General features: G+C 42.4%; 1 protein-coding gene across 2 annotated transcripts in view; it reads left to right on the top strand.

The window, feature by feature from the left end:
- LOC137379052 (Golgi apparatus protein 1-like) overlaps positions 1–17932 on the top strand; it is a 149236-nt gene that overhangs the window by 102321 nt on the left and 28983 nt on the right. For both annotated transcript variants that reach the window (XM_068049664.1, XM_068049663.1), the window contains exons 10-15: positions 5003–5104; positions 7304–7457; positions 10866–11003; positions 11632–11718; positions 16552–16614; positions 16840–16953. In XM_068049664.1, the coding sequence (XP_067905765.1) occupies positions 5003–5104; positions 7304–7457; positions 10866–11003; positions 11632–11718; positions 16552–16614; positions 16840–16953 (658 nt within the window). The remainder of the gene's footprint in view (positions 1–5002; positions 5105–7303; positions 7458–10865; positions 11004–11631; positions 11719–16551; positions 16615–16839; positions 16954–17932) is intronic.

Raw genomic sequence — 17932 nt, 5'->3', positions numbered from 1 at the left:
ACCAGCAGTAGTAAAGCTTATTAGTAGTCGGGTTTATTAATTATAAATTAAGAAAAGTTAATTAACGCATTATAAAAATGGCAGGGCAGGTGATGTGTTGTGGTTGCAGTATGTGGGTCTTGGCGGATGCCAGTGTAATCCATTTCAAAAACGTCGGCACCAAATGTCTGCGGCTCGAGCTTCAGCTCAGAGTCAGTGAGCTGGAGGCTGAGCTACAGGCATGAATGAATCAGAAAGGGGCAAAGTTACCTGGACACTTTGTTCCAGAAGGCAGTCACACCTCTTAGGATTGGGTCTTCTGATTGGGTTAGTGGTCAGGGACAGGAGGCTGTGACTGCAAGTGAGGCAGGTAAGGGGATCGAGAAGGTGGGAGTGGAGGAGCAATTGTTCAAGTTTGAGATTCTTTCAACTTGTATGCTTGAGAGAGAGGACTGCAGGGTGGATGAGTGAGCTGATCGTGACACCATGGTACAGGAAGTCATTCAAGTGGGGCACTAAATAGGAATGTAGTGGTTGTAGGAGATAGTATAGTCAGGGTGATGTACACTATTCTCTGCAGCCACGAGCGAAAGTCCGGAAGGTTTGAGATGTCTGTTTGGGGCTGGAGATGAACTTATAATAGATGAGTGGGGAGGATCTAGTTGTCATGGTCCACGTGTGTATCAATGACTTAAATAGCACTAGGAAAGAGGTTTTGCATAGAAAGTATAAGCAGCTGGGGGCTAAATCAAAAAGAATCTCAAAGGTAATAATTTCTGGGTTATTACCTGAGCCACTTGCAAATTGATGTAGGGTAAATAAGATTGGAGTGTTAAAAATGTGGCTCAAAGATTGATGTGAGAGAAATGGGTTTCAATTTATGGGGCACTGGCACCAATACTCGGGAAAGTGGGAGCTGTACCTTTGGGACGGTCTTCACCTGAACTGTGCTGGGACCAGTGTTCTGGTAGAGAGGGCTATGAACTAAATAGTGGGGGCGAAGGATCAAGTGATGGAAGATATGAAAATTTAGAGAGGGGAGAAGGCAAGAGAGCAAGATCGTAATAAGGGTCATGATAATCTGTGGCAGGCAGGGACAGAGCATACAAACTTAAGAGTGCGCCAGCAGATAGGGCGAGAGGTTGTGAACTAACGCTAACGGGGTGGGGGGAGGGAGGGTACAGGTGAAAGGAGATTTAGAAATCCAAAAGAGAGGTCGAGGCATCAGAACAGTATTACGTGGGTAAAGACAAGCAGAGTGGGACAGGAAGGGACACAGTTGAACAAAAATTGTACATCAGCGAATAAGGTCATTGCAGGGAATAGAAGTAAAAAAAATGAAATTAACGGTTCTTTATTTGAACACACGAAACATCTGCAATAAGATCGATGAACTAGTGGTACAAATACAGGTACGTGGTTTAGATCTAATTGCCATTGCAGAGACATGGTTACAAGGTGATCAAGGTTGGGAAATAAATATTCCAGGGTACGCAATATTTCGGAAAGACAAACAGAATATCAAAGGAGGAGGAGTAGCCCTGATAGTAAAGGATGACATAAGGACATTAGTGAGAAAGGATCTGGCCTCAGAAGATCATGAATTAGCATGATTATGGGTGGAAATTGGGAATATCAGGAAACACTGGTGGGAGTAGTTTATAGGCCCCTTAACAGTAGTTAGAGCTTTGGACCGAGCATTGGACAGAAATTATTGGAGCTTGTAACAAAGGCAATGTAATAATTGTGGGGGACATTGATCTTCATATAAACTGGGACAATGCCATTGCCAAGAATGGTCTAGAAGATGAGTTTGTGGAACATTTTCAGGACAGTTTCTTGGAGCAATATGTTGTAGAATCGACTCGGGATAAAGCTATCTTGGATCTAGTATTGTGTAATGAAGCAGGATTAATTAGTAATGTCATAGTAAAAGATCTGTTGGGAAATAGTGTTCATAATGACATTGAATTCCATGTTAAGTTTGAATGTGACATGCTCCAATCACAAGTGAGAATCTTAAACTTAAACAAAGCCGATTACATCGGTATGAGGGAAGAGCTGGCTAAGGTAAGTTGGGTAAATAGATTGAAAGGTATGGCAGTAAATGAACAGTGGGATACCTTTAAAGAAACAATTCAAAATATTAAACAAATACATTGTGAAAAACAAAACCTCAGCAAGAAAGACCCATCCGTGGCTCACTCAGGAAGTTGAGGATAATATTAGATTAAAAGAGGCTTGCAATGTTGCAAAAAAGAGCAACAAGTCTGAGGTTTGGGAGTATTTTAGAAACCAGCAAGGACCACCAAAAAGTTGATAAAGGAAACAATAGAGTATTAAAGTAAACTAGCCAGGATTATAAAAACCGATTGCAAGAGCTTTTATAGGTATACCAAAAGGAAGAGAGTTGCTAAAGTAAATGTTCTTCCCTTAGAAGCAAAGACGGGAGAAATTATAGGGAGCGAGGAAATGGCAGAGGCATTGAACAAATATTTTGTCTGTTTTCACAGTGGAAGACAGAAGTTTCATGCCAGAAATAGACAGTAACCTAGAGGCTTTAAAAAAAAAAGTGAGGACATTAATATCAGCAGAGAAAAAGTATTGGAGAAACTTGAGGGCTAAAATCTGACAAGTCCCTGGGACCTGATGGCCTACACCCTAGGGCTCTAAAAGAGTTAGCTACAGAGATCGTGGATGCGCCAGCTGTGATTTTCCAAAATCCCTTTGATTTGGGAATGGTCCCATCAGCTTAGAAGTTGGCAAATGTGACATCATTTTTCAAGAAAGGAGAGAGAGAAAACTACAGGCCAATTAACATAACAGATGTTGGGAAAATGCTGGAATCTGCTGTTAATGAAGCTTTAACAATGCACTTAGAACAGCATAGTATAATTAAGACAAGTCAACATGGTTTTACTAAAGGGAAATCCTGTTTGACAAATTTATTAGGGTTTTTTGAGCATGTAACTAGTGGGGTAGATAAAGGGGACCAGTACATGTAGTCTACCTGGATTTCCAGAAGACTTTGGATAAGGTGCCACACAGGTTAATAGGCAAGATAAGGGCTCATGGAGTTGGGGGTAATATATTAGCGTGGATAGGGGATTGGTTAATGGAAAGGAAGCGAAGAGTGGGCATAAACAGGGGAGTTTCAGGTTGACAGGCAGAAAATAGTGGAGTGCCTCAAGGAGCAGTGCTGGGGCCTCAGCTATTTACAATCTATATTAATGACTTGGATGAAGAGACAGAGTAACGTATCGAGGTTTGCTGATACAAAGGTAGGTGGAAAGGTAAGCTGTGGGGAGGACACAGAGGCTGCAAAGAGATATAGACAGGTTAAGTGGACAATAAGATGGCAGATGGAATATAAAGTAGGGAAGTGTGAAGTTATTCACTTTGGTTGTAAGAATAGAAAAGCAGAAAATTTTTTAAAAGATGAAACTTGTAAGTTGATCAGAGATCTGGGTGTGCTTGTACAAGGAATGAAGAAAGTTAACATGCAGGTGCAGCAAGCAATTAGAAAGGCAAATGGCATGTTGGCCTTTATTGCAGGGGGAATTGGAGTACAGGAATAAAGAAGTCTTGCTACAATTGTACAAGGTTTTGGTGAGACCACATCTGGAGTACTGTGTGCAATTTTGCTCTCCACATTTAAGAAAGGATATACTTGCATTGGAGGCAGTACAGCAAAAGTTCACTAAATTGGTCACTGGGATGAGGTTCTCCTATGATAGGCTGAGTAAATTGGGTCTATATTCTCTGTAGTTTAGAAGAATGAGAGGCGACTTCAGTGAAACATACAAGATTCTGAAGGGGATGAATGGGGTAGACATTGAGAGATCGTTTCTGCTGGTCGGGGAAGCTAAAACATGGAGGCACAGTCTCAAGGTAAGGGGCCGACCGATCATGTCGGACTGAGATGAGAAATTACTTCACTCGAATGATTGTGAATCTTTGGAATTCTCTACCCCAGAGTGTTGTGGATGCTGCATCGTCTACATTTAAGGCCGGGTAGACAGATTTTTGGTCTCTTAGGAATCGAAGGATATGGCATGTGGGAGGGAAAGTGGATCCGAAGCCTAAGGTCAGCTGTGATCATATTGAATGGCAGAGCAGGCTCGGTAGGCCATGTGGCCTACTCCTGCTCCTATTTCTTGTGTTCTTTCACCTGTTACGTTTTCTATGGAAGGATAGCCCACCAACATACTGTCTTGAGCTATGTATTAGAGTTGCCATTGCCCATGGAACTGTACACCAGCAGGAGTCAATGTCTTCAAAATACTAGGGCAATATCTTGACACAAGTAAATTGGATACTTGCACAGATCAACACCAGTAACAGGGTGTGATTGTAAATAAAACTTCACTGTCTTATTTGCAGCGTGGTGAGGAAAACTGGGGTATTGTCAGTTGCGGATGCCACACTTTAGGAAAGATATGAAGACATTAGAGTGCAGAAAAGATTCAGGAGAATGGTTCCAGGGTTGAGGAACTTCAGTTACGTGGATAAATTGGAGAAGTTGCGACTGTCTCCCTTGGATAAGAGAGGATTGAGAGGAGATTTGATGGGGGTGTTCAAAATCTTGGGTCTGGACAGAGTAGAAATGGAAAAACTGTTCCCATTGGTAGAAGGATCCAGAGCAAGAGGGCACAGATTTAAGATAATTGACAAAAGAAGCAATGGCGATATGAGGAAAAACTTTTTCACGCAACGAGTGGTTAGGATCTGGAATGCACTGCCTGAGAGTGTGGTGGAGGCAGATTCAATCAAATCTTTCAAGAGGAAATTGGATTGTTATCTGAAATAAAAGAATGTGCAGGGCTAAGGGGACAAGGTGGGGAGTGGCACTCGGTTAATTGCTCTTTCAGAGCTTGCGCAGGACACCTTCTGTGCTGTAACAATTCTGTGATTCTGAGCTGCTTAATTGACAGTTGTGCTTTTTGCCAATGACAGTCCTGTATTTTGGGAATGGATCAAACCAAGCTGTTTTGCTTATGCTTGCTGTATTTTCTATTCACAGGATCCTCTCATGTCTGATGGAACACTTGTACACAGAAAAGATGGTGGAGGAGTGTGAGCATCGCCTGCTCGAGCTGCAGTACTTCATCTCCCGTGACTGGAAGTAAGCATTGCCATCTTTCCCACAAGTTTGGAAAGTTATGTGTCTTAGTACATTGTAATTGAACCATGAGCTGATAAAGCTCAAACATTAACTGCTGGAAATCTGAGGTCAAAACAAAGAATGTTGTAGATATTAGTGCCATCAATTGGTATCCGAAAGAGAAAGGTAAAAGTTTGAGGTGAGGTCCTTGTGAACGTACAAAAGTATGGGAAAGGACTGAACGATCAGTTGGTTGATTGTACCTGTCCCCTCCCTGCATGATGTCTCCTCTGTACACCATCACTTCCAGGCACCCACACAATCTCCTTGTGTGAGGCAAATTTTATGGGGGGAGATGTACCAGGAAGTTTCTCTTTGACCTCCAAAGACAATCTGGCAACTCCAGGGGACAGTGGTGACTGAGACAATTTCCTTATGACCCATCTACCTTCTGGATGTTTGCCACAAGCATCAGGAGGGAAAGGCTGATCAGAACAAAATAGGATTATGGAACAGGTTAAGATGAAGCATACAGATAGTGCAAAGAACCTGTAATTAGGCATGCATGGTTGTGAACCCATTCTGTATAATTCAGGAGTTTGAACATATTTGAAAATGGTTTGTAATTGCTGAATAAAGAGCAACTTGATACAATGATTAACCCTACCCCAGTAAATAAGCAAGAAATTTGTACAGTTGATGAACCAATGCCCTGGTTAGTAAACAGCACTGTTACTGTTAGTGTTCCAGGTTTGCTGTTACTGATTTTTGCGTAGGCTTCCTGTTTTTATTTACTTTATTAAAAAAAAAGCTTGAATATTTTGAACACTACATCTAATTGAGAATTCAATTGGAACTTCACTGAATTGCCTGTTCCACTGTTGTGTTCAGTTTTATATTGAGGTGGGCATGCCTGTCGTATAGAGGAACAGGAAGGCAGGGTTATAATGACAGCTGGATAATGTCCATTACAGTGTTGCACCAAGCAGGACCATAACTTCATTGTTTTGAGAGAAGCAAACTTTTACCAATTCTATGCTTTCCTCAAGATGCTGAGTTGTGCTGAAAAAGCCAAGAACCAGTGGAGATGGAATGATGTGTGAAGAATGGAATAATTCTTAATGCCAGTAAATTACAGAAACCAGATGTTAAGCTCCCCCTTGTAAAATGTGCATGTATAGGCCACTCCTCAGGATATTAATGTTGCCACTGAAATTTCAGTGAAATGTTTGTACTTGAATGCAAATACAATGGCCATCATTCGAGTTAGATCTTGTCCTTCTAAACTTGGGTTATGATGGCATTCTGAGCTTGGTGGTGCTAGACTTGGGGAACATGTCTTGAAGTTTTCCATAAGTGCAATTTCTAATACGTGGTCAGGCATGGCAGCTGTTTTGCAGGGCTCTATAAACAGTAAATCTCTATTTTGATGATTGAGCGATGTTGGCTCGGACACACAGACAGCTCTGTGCTCCCCTCCAGGTAGTGAATCACTTGAACAGGCACTTAGTCAAGGTCACAGCTGAAGTGCAGCCTGCTCTCCGTATGCTCGGTGAAATATAAAAAATTAACAGCAGAAAGTTCTTATTCGTTAACTTTTTTTGGAATGCTGCCCAAGATTATCAAACTGAAACGCTGTTATGTGAATTGAACCCATGACCTCCTGACCCATGAGGTGAGTGCGCTACAAACTGGGCTAACTGGTGAATGTAAATCTTGTCAGTGGTCATGGGAAAAGCTGGAGGCAGATTCAGAGTATGAAACAAAACTATTTTGTCCTGTGATTTTCTTCCCTCCCCCACCCCTCCGATAATCTTTTTGCTATCAGTATAGCAAATAAGTTTGTGAAAATATTCTGCTCTCTCCTCTTTTCCCCCCCCGGCAAAAATTCCTAAAGTTAGTGCATTAGTAACTCGTCACAAACTGCATCAGATTCTTCTTGCAGCCCGTTACAATTTTTGGCTGTAACCTTGGTGATTGATTTATGTTCTGTTGCCAAATCTGTTCCTTTTTTAATCTGGTTGTTTGCCCCTCTCTTCGCAAAGTGCCTTGGGATCTCTTCTATGTTAAAGGTGCTATGTAATGCCAAGTGTTCTGGTTGTAAACTAATATCATAAATGATCCAGGTGCCATTAGGGAGTGGGTGGTGACTTTATTGGGAATCTTGATATAAAATGGGGTTGTCGATGTTTTTAACTATCTTATTGTGTTCTTCCTCAGACTGGATCCTGTTCTTTATCGTAAGTGCCAGGGTGATGCTTCCAGGCTGTGCCACACCCAGGGTTGGAATCAAACCAGTGAGATGCTGCCCCCCGGAGCAGTGTTTTCGTGTCTGTATCGTCATGCTTATCGTACAGAAGAACAAGGACGTAGGGTGAGAATGACTGATGGTCCATTTCTGTATGACATTAAGCATCCTTTTACCATTTGAGGGGAGTGGAGGTTCAGCACATTTTCCATACACCCCTCAAAGTGCCAACTTATGGTGCAGCCCAGGGGTCATTCATTTTGCAAAAGTCTGGTCATAGTGTCGGGTTAATTGACCATGGAAGGCAGCTGAGCTTGGCATTGGGCTATCCAGACGTAATTTCCTGCAAAGTCCGTCTTTGTTTCAATGCACTGTATATGGAGAGTGATTCACAAAGAAACTGGTGAAATTTTTAATTCAAAATTGGATAATTGATGTAAATCATGGGTATAGGTGAAATAATGTCTAAAGTAGCCACCTATATGAACCAAGTGATCCTGTCTGGCTTGGACTGAGAAGTTAAGTAGTATTTCATTATCCAGCTAAGGTTGCACTGACCCCTTCCCCCCCCCCCCCCCCCCCCCCCCCCGCCCCCTCTTCATTATGGGAGTAGTTTTATTTGTGGCAATTTGTCACTTGAACTGTTCAGCACTGCACTGCTGAGGATGAAAAGGTATTCCCACTGATAAATGTCACTTCGTGTTTCACCCATTAGCACCTGTTAGCTTCATTTTACATTGAAATCCATACTGATTTCTGTAGTTGAGTTTTTTAGGGAGGTTTTTTTTCAAGGGGTTAGTAGTGGTTTTACTTTTAGCTTTTTGGGCAAGTGCTGACTTTAAGTTCTAGGATGCAGTCTGGAGGGATGTCCAGTTATTGCACTGGGCTTATCTGCAGTGTGATCGCACTGATGGTTGCCACTGTTTCAGGTCAGATTTCATTTTGTAGGGTAAATTGAACTGAAAGAAAAACAAAAAAACTGCTTCCTACTAGGAACTGTGTTTTTAATTACTGTGACATTTATCAGATTTCCTACATCTGGCATACTTTGTAGATTTGTTCCTGCAGTTTGGTGAGGTTATTGGTGTGACGTGACCCTTCCAGAGCTGGATAGGTTGAAATGATCTCCATCAATAAAAGTCACAACAAAGCACAGCGCTTGCCAATGGCAGACCCTGCAGCATTGTGAACTGAAACCTTTCAATATGTTAGAACAAAGTTATCATAAGCAGATGCTTCTCAGTGTGGCCTTCCATAAGACAGCTCCAGGTGATTATTATATCTTCCAGAAACCAGTATGAGAGTTTTTACACACGGATGTTTCTGTTGAATCAGTAAGATTATGGGAGTTGGGCAGTGTCTGATTTTCAGTGCTCCTACGAACATACGAATCAGGAGCAGGAGTAAGCCACTTGGTCCCTCGAGCCTGCTCCACCATTCATTAAGTTCATGGCTGAACTGATTTTTCCACATTGCCACTTATCCCTGATAACCTTTCACCCCCTCATCAAGAATCTGTCTACCTCTGCCTTAAATATAATCAAAGACTCTGTTTCCATTGCCTTTTGAGGAAGAGAGTTCCAAAGACACTCGACCCTCTGAGAGAAAAAAATTCCCCTCATCTCTGCCTTAAATGGGCAACCTCTTATTTTTAAACAGTGACCCCGGGTCCTAGATTCTCCCACAAGGGGAAACATCCTTTCCACATCCACCCTGTCAAGACCCCTCAAGATCTTTTATGTTTCAATCAAGTCACCTCTTATTCTTCTAAATTCCAGCGGATACAAGCCCGCCCGTTCCAGCTATCAGTCGAGTAAACCTTCTTTGAACTGCTTCCATCTTACATCCTTCCTTAAATAAGGAGATCAATACTGTACACAGTACTCCAGATGTGGTCTCACCAATGCCTTGTCGTGCTGAAGCATAATTTCCCTACTTTTGTATTCCATTCCCCTTGCAATAAACAATAACATTCTGTTAGCTTTCCTAATTGTGTGCTGTACCTGCATACTAACTTTTTGCGATTCATGCACTGGGACACCCAGATGCCTCTGCATCTCAGGGCTGCTCTATTACTGTTGGTACTTGAAGTCTTTCAGTAATCTCCATGGGGATACAGACCTGTTCGTCTAATACAAAAAAGGGAAATTAACTGATGTGCAGCAGTGTTGTAATCTTCTGCCCCCTTGTGTATACTTTTAGCATTTAAGTCATGCAGTGTAATATGCATCTTCATAGGAACTTCCTGCATTTGGAGACAGTCCTCAACTCCTTGTTTATTAAAGCTGAACTATGGCTGCTGTATTGGAGTAAATGTACTTGATGGTTGCCAAATTCAGATGGTAATCTTTTCATTTTATAACAAAAAATAAGTCCATTGTGTTTAACTCAATGGTAAACTCTCTAGACTCCTGGTTGGGTTTTTTCGGGGAACACGTCTGAAGAGTGAACCTTGTGTCTTGATTTTAAGGATTATATTCTCAGTTCAGTAGTATTGACTTTGTGTACATTTTAAGTAAGTGCTGTTATCACTGGGTGCTGACTTCATGGTGTGGCTATGCCTGATGGTGCAGAGAGTTATTAACTTCTGCAGTTCACCATTGAAACACAATATTTAAGTTGTCCGCAAAAGAGGGTTGCTTTTTTGCGTCTCCACGTTTTCTCCCCTGCCCACGGGTCAGGATTTGTTCCAGGTTGCAGTTATATGGGCAGGAGCAGCCCATTTGCACCTTCCTGACATGGTCATTCTTCAGGGGTGAGGGGTTGTGCTATTTAAGGATAGTCAGGAGACATCACAGCCAAGCCCAATTCTGTCCTCTGCTGGCATTCGCCTGCGCTTTACAGCATAGGCTCACCGGAGATTCATACCTATGGTGGGAACTGGACTGAGCAATATGATTTTAGTATGATTGTTTCTTCTGAGGCTATACCTTTTAAGGAATCAGTTTGTTAATGTATTGTGCGACTGTTCAAAATCACTTTTGTTTTTTAAAAAAAAAAGTCACTTCACAGAAAAAGATTAGCAATGTAGTGATTGAGTGGTTGAGGCGAGTAGCATTGGTGCATTTATGGGGAAACTAGATACATGAGGCAGAAAGGAATAGAAGGAAATCTTGACAGGGTGAGTTGAAGTAAGATGGGAGGAGGCTTGTGTGTAGCATAAGACATGAGAAATCTTTTTTCGAGGTCATAAGTCTTTGGAACTCTCTTCCTCAAAAGGCAGTGGAAGCAGAATCTTGGAATATTTTTAAGGCAGAGGTAGATAGATTCTTGAGCAGCAAGGGGCTGAAAGTTTATCGGGGGTAGGTGGGAAAGTGGAGTTGATGCAGTCAGATCAGCCATGATCTTATTGAACGGCGGAGCAGGCTTGAGGGGCCGAGTGGCCTACTCCTAATTTGTATGTTCATATATAAATCGGCATAGACCTGTTGGCCCGACTGGCCTGTTTCTTTGCTGTACAATACTATGCATCAGTGCACAATATTGTGCAAAAGGACAGGAGACAAACTGACTAGAATGATTTTTTTCATCCAGTTATCCAGAGATTGCCGAGCAGAGATTCAGCGAATTCTTCATCAACGAGCCTTGGATGTGAAATTGGAGCCTGCATTACAAGAACGCTGCATAATAGACCTCGGGAAATGGTGTAGTGAAAAGCCCGATCCTGGACAGGTAACACGAGCCTGGATGTACTCATCTGCAGTATTACCAGGATGTACCCTGAAGAGTGGGAAGGTCGGAAGAGGCATGTATGCATTCTGCTGGGAGGTGTTTGCAGCTGCGCGACTAGCCTGATAATTGAACTGGTTTCAGTCTGGGTGCTTGGAGGAAGTGTTGTGTCCACTTGACAATTAGCTGCAGTGAAGCATTTCATGGTTCCTTCATATGAGCCTTGTGCATGGAGCTGTGAAGAGTACTGTGCCTCACAGCCCAGGGACAACATGATGGTGCAATTGGTAGCTCGTTGAAATAGTTTGGGCTTGGATTTGTTGTGCATATTGTCTGAATGAGAAATGATAATTGGCGGATATATTTTGAATGGAAAGGAAATGGAAGCAATGGGAGTTTAGTGAGAACGGGAGACATGCATTTATACAGTTTATAAAACATTCTTCGTAAGCTCTTGTATGAGGCTCCATTGGAAAGTGATCCACATGCAGGCTCCACATGGGACTGTTGCAGGCCTGTTCCCCAGCATTGCTGCTGAATCTGAAATAGGCTTAAGCCCAGAGTTTGTCTCAAATTAATCATTAAATGATGCATACCTGATCATTTCTGATTTGCCTTGCTATGTTTGTAGGAACTGGAGTGTCTCCAGGATCATCTTGATGACTTGGCAGTGGATTGTAGGGAAATTGTTGGTAATCTGACTGAGCTGGAGTCTGAGGTAAGTAAGACCAGTAGCAATAACTTGTAAAGTGAGCTAGCTGATCTAATTTTAATGAAAATGCCATCCTCAGACTTTTGGTAATGTGCCGCAACCATTGTCAAACCTACTGCTGGGGTTAGAGTGTTAAATTGATATTGTTGTAGCTTTCTTTGCATATTATTTACCTGCTATATCTGTACTGAGTGGTTGTTATTTCTGGGAGCTCCCTTCGACTCTAAATTGGAATGGCTCTCCTTCCTTCCCTCCCTGCCTCTGACTGTTGCTCATTTCTAGGACATACCATTAACTGTTTAGTTTAGTTTAGAGATACAGCACTGAAACAGGCCCTTCGGCCCACCGAGTCTGTGCCGACCACCAACCATCCATTTATACTAATCCTACACTAATCCCATATTCCTACAACATCCCCACCCGTCCCTATATTTCCCTACCACCTACCTATACTAGGAGCAATTTCTAATGGCCAATTTACCTATCAACCAGCAAGTCTTTGGCATGTGGGAGGAAACCGGAGCACCCGGAGGAAACCCACGCAGACACAGGGAGAACTTGCAAACTCCACACGGGCAGTACCCACAATTGAACCCGGGTCGCTGGAGCTGTGAGGCTGCGGTGCTAACCACTGCGCCACTGTGCCGCCTATTTATCTTTCTCTCCTGAATTGTTTTCCGGCATGTCTGTTGACCATTTGCTGGTTCTGCCTCCCTCAGAAGCCTTCCTTAAGCATTTAATTCATAATCTGAGAATTTGATGTTGAGCTTATTCTGCTCATCCACTTGAACAGCATTGTACTGTGGTGCTTTCAGCTACCGATTCTGTGCCGCAAGGCCAGCTGTTGCTCCGAAATTGCAGTTGTGTCCCTCTGCTTCGATTCCTTTATGAGAGCACAGTACTTCACCAGTGTCACATGAACAGCCTTTGTAATGAAGGAGTCCTGGCCCAATAGTTAGTTTGAATTTTTTCCTTATCTATTACTGTTTTTAAAGACCCTATCAGATCTGGCTTTGTCTATTCTTTGTTGGATCCTAGCATACTCAGTACATTTTAAAAGGGGAGGAATTCTAGGGCAGATTTTTTTTAAATATTTCAATTTACCATAAATTCCCTCAATGTTCAGTTAAGTCTAATCCTGTGAGGGTGCTCCACTGGTGTAACTGACTGAGTCTCTGCATCCCAGAGTGATTCTGGAGTAAACCATGGAGAATGAATTCGGAGCAGCTTAAGTGCTGCTGGTGCAGTCTGCTGGAGAATATAGATTATGCTCCAGCTTGCAACATTACTTTATGGCATCCTGCGAGAAACCACTAAAATGATATATGAAGGAAGAGAGCACTTCAAATAAAATATCCTATCTCCCTTGTCACCCTCTTTCTAACCCCCCTTTCCCCCCCCCCCCCCAACAACCACCTCAGACTTGCCTTCACTTTAATTTTCCTGGAATCTATTGTGCACTCTTAACAGCACTCTAACATCCTATTGATAAAGTACAGCTTATTCCATTGTGTACTTAGTGTTAGCTTCATTCCTCTGTCCCATCGGTAATGCATCACAATATCAATTGGATCTGTTTAATAGCTATTGGTCTATAATTACTGCTTAGTCTTAAGACCCAACCTCAACAGTGGTAGTACTTTTTTTTCACTTGGTCTGTTCACTGAATGCTTCACCTTGTCTGTGTCACTGAGTGGAATTTCTCAGTCCTTAGACCCAGATAGGTATTTCTATGATGTACTAAGGGAAACCCTTAAATTATGACTCCACAAAGGGTTGCTTTGATTTATCACCCTTCCCCAGATCACAAGATAGATATGAGTAGGGGATGCCATTCAGGCCCTCTCAGCTCATCCATCTTGAACAAATGCACAACCTGCAACGTTGTAATTAACTGTTCAAAGAATCAGTGGTTTTCCCTCTGCTACCTTATCCATAAGTCCATTTCACATGTTCAGTCTGTGCAAGGAGAGACACTACAGGGACATCAATCCCTGTTGATTACTTTCTGACGCACTCCAGTAGGGTGCAGGAATATTGTAAAATTTGAGCTACGATTTGTGACCGTGGCGTATCATTTGTGACCTGCGTTCCTTCATCGTATTGTGCAACTGTTCCAAAGTTTATAAAAGATGAAATGAGAGCCGTTTAGTCCATTGTGCCTGCTTCAAGTGAAACGTGTACCCTTTACCCAATTTGATAGAGGGAAAACAGTTCTTGAGCACTTTTGGTTCAAATTATTCACTCATTTTCCATGGGTAGAGCAAAATAATGAACTCTGGTGAATTTTGTTCCCTGTTGATGTCTTTGGGGCAGATTAACTGATACAGGAATAAAACCAAAAAGTGCTGGAAATACTCAAGACTGGCAGCATCTGTAGAGAGAGAAGCAAAGGTAACGTTTCAGGTCAGTGACCTTTCATCAGAACTGGAAAAGGTTAGAAATGTAATAGGTTTTAAGCAAATAAAGCGGGGGTGGGGCAAAAGAGAACAAATGGCAAGGTGTTGATAGGACAGAGGGTCACAGAGAATAACTGACAAGGAGGTCATGGGGCAAAGACAAAGTGTGTTAATGGTGTGGTGAAATACAAAGTGTTTGTGCAGAGAGGGTATTAAATGACACAATAATGAAAGCCTTAACCAAAAGCAAAACATGAAAAAAAAGTGGACAGGCACCTGGTAAAAAAAGTGTAATGATGAAAAAAACTAAAATAAAATGAAATAAAAAGTACAAAGTAAAACAAAAATAAGAGGGGCCAGACATGCTCTGAAATTATTGATCTCAATGTTCAGTCCAGTAGGCTGTAGCGTTCCTAATCAGTAAATGAGGTACTGTTGCTCGAGCTTGCGTTGATGTTCACTGGAACACTGCAGTAATCCCAGGACATAGATGTGGGTATGAGAGCAGGGGGATGTGTTGAAATGGCAAGTGATGGGAAGCTTGGGGTCGTGTTTTCAGACTGAGCGGAGGTGTTCTGCAAAGTGGTCACCCAATCTGTGTTTGGTCTCCCCCAGTGTGTAGGAGACTGCATTGTGAGCAGCAAATACAGGATACTAAATTGAAAGAAATACAAGTAAATTGCTGCTTCACCTGAAAGGAGTGTTCGGGGCCTTGGATAGAGGAGAGAGGATGTAAAATGGCCGGTATTACGCCTCCTGCAATTGCGTGGGAAGGGGATGAGGTAATGGAGGAGTGGACCAGGGTGTCGTGGGGGGAATGATCCCTTTGGAATGCTGACAGGGCAAGATGCATTCCCAAACGCATTTTCGTCTCCCCACCCCTGTTAGCATTCCGAAGGGATGGTTCCCTCCACAACATCCGGGTTCACTCCTCCATTAACCCCAACACCTCGTTTCCTTCCCATGCAATCTCAGGAGGTGTAATACCGGCCATTTTACATCCTCTTTCCTCACTATCCAAGGCCCCAAACACTCCTTTCGGGTGAAGCAGCGATTTACTTGTACTTTCAATTTATTATACTGTATCCGCTGCTCACAATGTGAGCTCCTCTGCATTGGGGAGACCAAACACAGATTTGGCAACCGCTTTGCAGTACACCTCCGCTGAGTCTGGAAACATGACCACAAGCTTCATGCCACTTGCCATTTCAGCACACCCCTTGCTCTCGTGCCCACATCTCTGTCCTGGGCTTGGCTGCAGCGTTCCAGTGAACATCAACGCAAGCTCGAGGAGCAGCACCTCATTTTCCAATCAGGAACGCTACAGTCTACTGGACTGAACATTGAGTTCAATAATTTCAGAGCATGACTGCCCCCCCCCCCACCCCCTTTTTCTCTTTTTTTTTTTACCTTTTTTTAGTTTTACTATATATTTTTTTTAAATTTCATTTTATTTTAGTTTGTTTCATTACACCTTTTTTACCATGTGCCTGTCCACTTTTTTTTTCATGTTTTGCTTTTGGCTAGGGCTTTCGTTATTCTGTCATTTAACACCCTCTCTGCACTAACACTTTGTTTCACCACACCATGTCTTTGCCCCATGACCTCCTTGTCAGTTATTCTGTGACCCTCTGTCCTATCAACACCTTGCCATTTGTTCTCTTTTGCCCCACCCCCACTTTATTTGCTTAAAACCTATTACATTTCTAACCTTTTCCAGTTCTGATGAAAGGTCACTGACCTGAAACGTTAACTTTGCTTCTCTCTCTACAGATGCTGCCAGACTTGAGTATTTCCAGCACTTTTTGGTTTTATTTCAGATTTCCATCATCTGCAGTATATTGCTTTTATTTAACTGAGACAGGCCTCACTTGAGGGGAGGCAGTTAACATTTTCACACTTTTTTTAAAACTTGGTATTAAAAGTATTTTGCAGGATTTTCTTCCCCCTTTAGGATCCAGAATAATCACAAGTAAATTATATGAGCAGAGAAAACCTGGTCCCTGACCACTGAAAGCAATTGAACAAAAAAATCCCTGGATCTGAGCTTAACAATGGAACTTGCATGCTTGACCCTGGTCAAGTACTTTGCATAATGTTTGCATGATCCCTGCACCATTGGAGCTATGCAAGTGTTGATCCTCTTTGTACTTAACCTTTAGTCTCCCAGAGCAAATTATGTTCAGGTGAGTCTGCATCGACTAGGCATATATTGTAAGGGGAGGCAACGTTTCTTTTAATCTCAAATTCAATTGGCCTCTGTATATTTTGTCCTGGGTCTCCTGTAGTTCTCATCGCTTGCAAGTTAAGTTAGCTTACATAGTGTCTTTCAGCATTTTAAAACCTGAATCACATTCACTTGACATCTTCTCTGTAGTCTATTAATGTGAGGGTGAAATGATATGAACTGATCTTGATGTTTCTCCCGCCCCCTTTCTAGGATATTCAGATTGAAGCCTTGTTGATGAGAGCCTGTGATCCTGTCATTCAGACATACTGTCACGTGAGTAACTGAGAAGTGTTTCCTGTTGGCTACCACAATCCAGAGGACTGAAAGTGGCCTGGAACTGATGTTTAAAGAGTCATTACTGAACCCTGTACGCCTTATGGTGGAAGTAACAATGTTGTTGAAATGTGATCAGTGTCTCCTACGCAGCGGCAATGGTATCAGTGCCTAGTTCCCTTGTTCATTTTAAATAGTGGCCTCATTGTGTTTCTCCTCTTGCAGGAGTTAGCAGATAATCAGATTGATAGTGGAGACCTGATGGAGTGCCTGGTTCAAAATAAGTACCAGAAGGAGATGAACGAGAAGTGTGTTGTTGGAGTCACGCATTTCCAATTGGTAAGAGAAATCATTCTTATTGAGCTGTTTGGAGAGGTTGTATGAAGTTTTCTGCTCAGCTTAGCAGGCTGTTAGTTTCCCTGCAGTTATGTACATTTCAAAAGCTTTCCTCTTACCTGGTTGTCACAAAATAACAGCTGGTTTGAATTTTCCACTAAAGCCTGGCTACCTGACCCGAACCCGACTACATGTCGGGGCGGGTCTGTATTCTGCGTCCAGCGTTTGGGTTTGGGTTGGGTTGGGCTGTACGGTTCTGTTTTGTTTTGTATTGTTTTCGTTTTAATCCACGAGTTTTTTCTGTTTCATTGATATGTTTGTTATTTTGGGGTTGGGTCAGCCATTTAAAAAAAATTAAAGGACTCTAGCCTGGGGCAGGTTCTGGTTGGCTGTTGTCGGGTTGGGCCCGGGTATGGTTTTAATTTTATGTCTGAGCCTGGCTTTATTTTCCAGTCCCTTTGTAAGGGCTCTTTTAAGCTTGTCGGCTATTTTGCATTTACTGCTTCAAAGTGCCATGGCCAGTTGGTGAACCTGAATTCATCTAGTAGCGTGATATCATGACACAAGGTTAAATGTGGACCCAACCTCCACTGTGACGTGAACCCTTGGAAGAGGCTACTACTGTGTGCTATCTATTAATGCATGATGCGAAAAATCCTGAACACTTACTTTTTTTGTCATATACCATGTTGTAAATTCTTAGTGCTTTCACCAGGCAATTTTTAATTTTGAAATTCTCTTTTTTTCATTTCTTCTGCCAACTTCCATGCTGCCACTAGTGGTTTTTGTGACTTTTGACAAGCAATATGTGGCAGCGCATCTTCGGTAGTTGTACACGGGTAGCATAATCAAATAGAATCACAGTTTCAAAGTGCTACCTGAAAGGTACCTCCTGTGTTGTGAGGGTGTATTCTGCAGCACAACGTCAAAGCCAGGATCTCTGCAGAGAACAGTTTTCCTCCAAAAATGAAACTGCTGGGCT

This window comes from Heterodontus francisci, chromosome 17 (genome assembly GCF_036365525.1).
Source record: "Heterodontus francisci isolate sHetFra1 chromosome 17, sHetFra1.hap1, whole genome shotgun sequence".
Lineage (NCBI taxonomy): Eukaryota > Metazoa > Chordata > Chondrichthyes > Heterodontiformes > Heterodontidae > Heterodontus > Heterodontus francisci.
The sequence above is the reverse complement of the archived record's forward strand: the minus strand, read 5'-3'. Positions and strand labels throughout refer to the sequence as shown.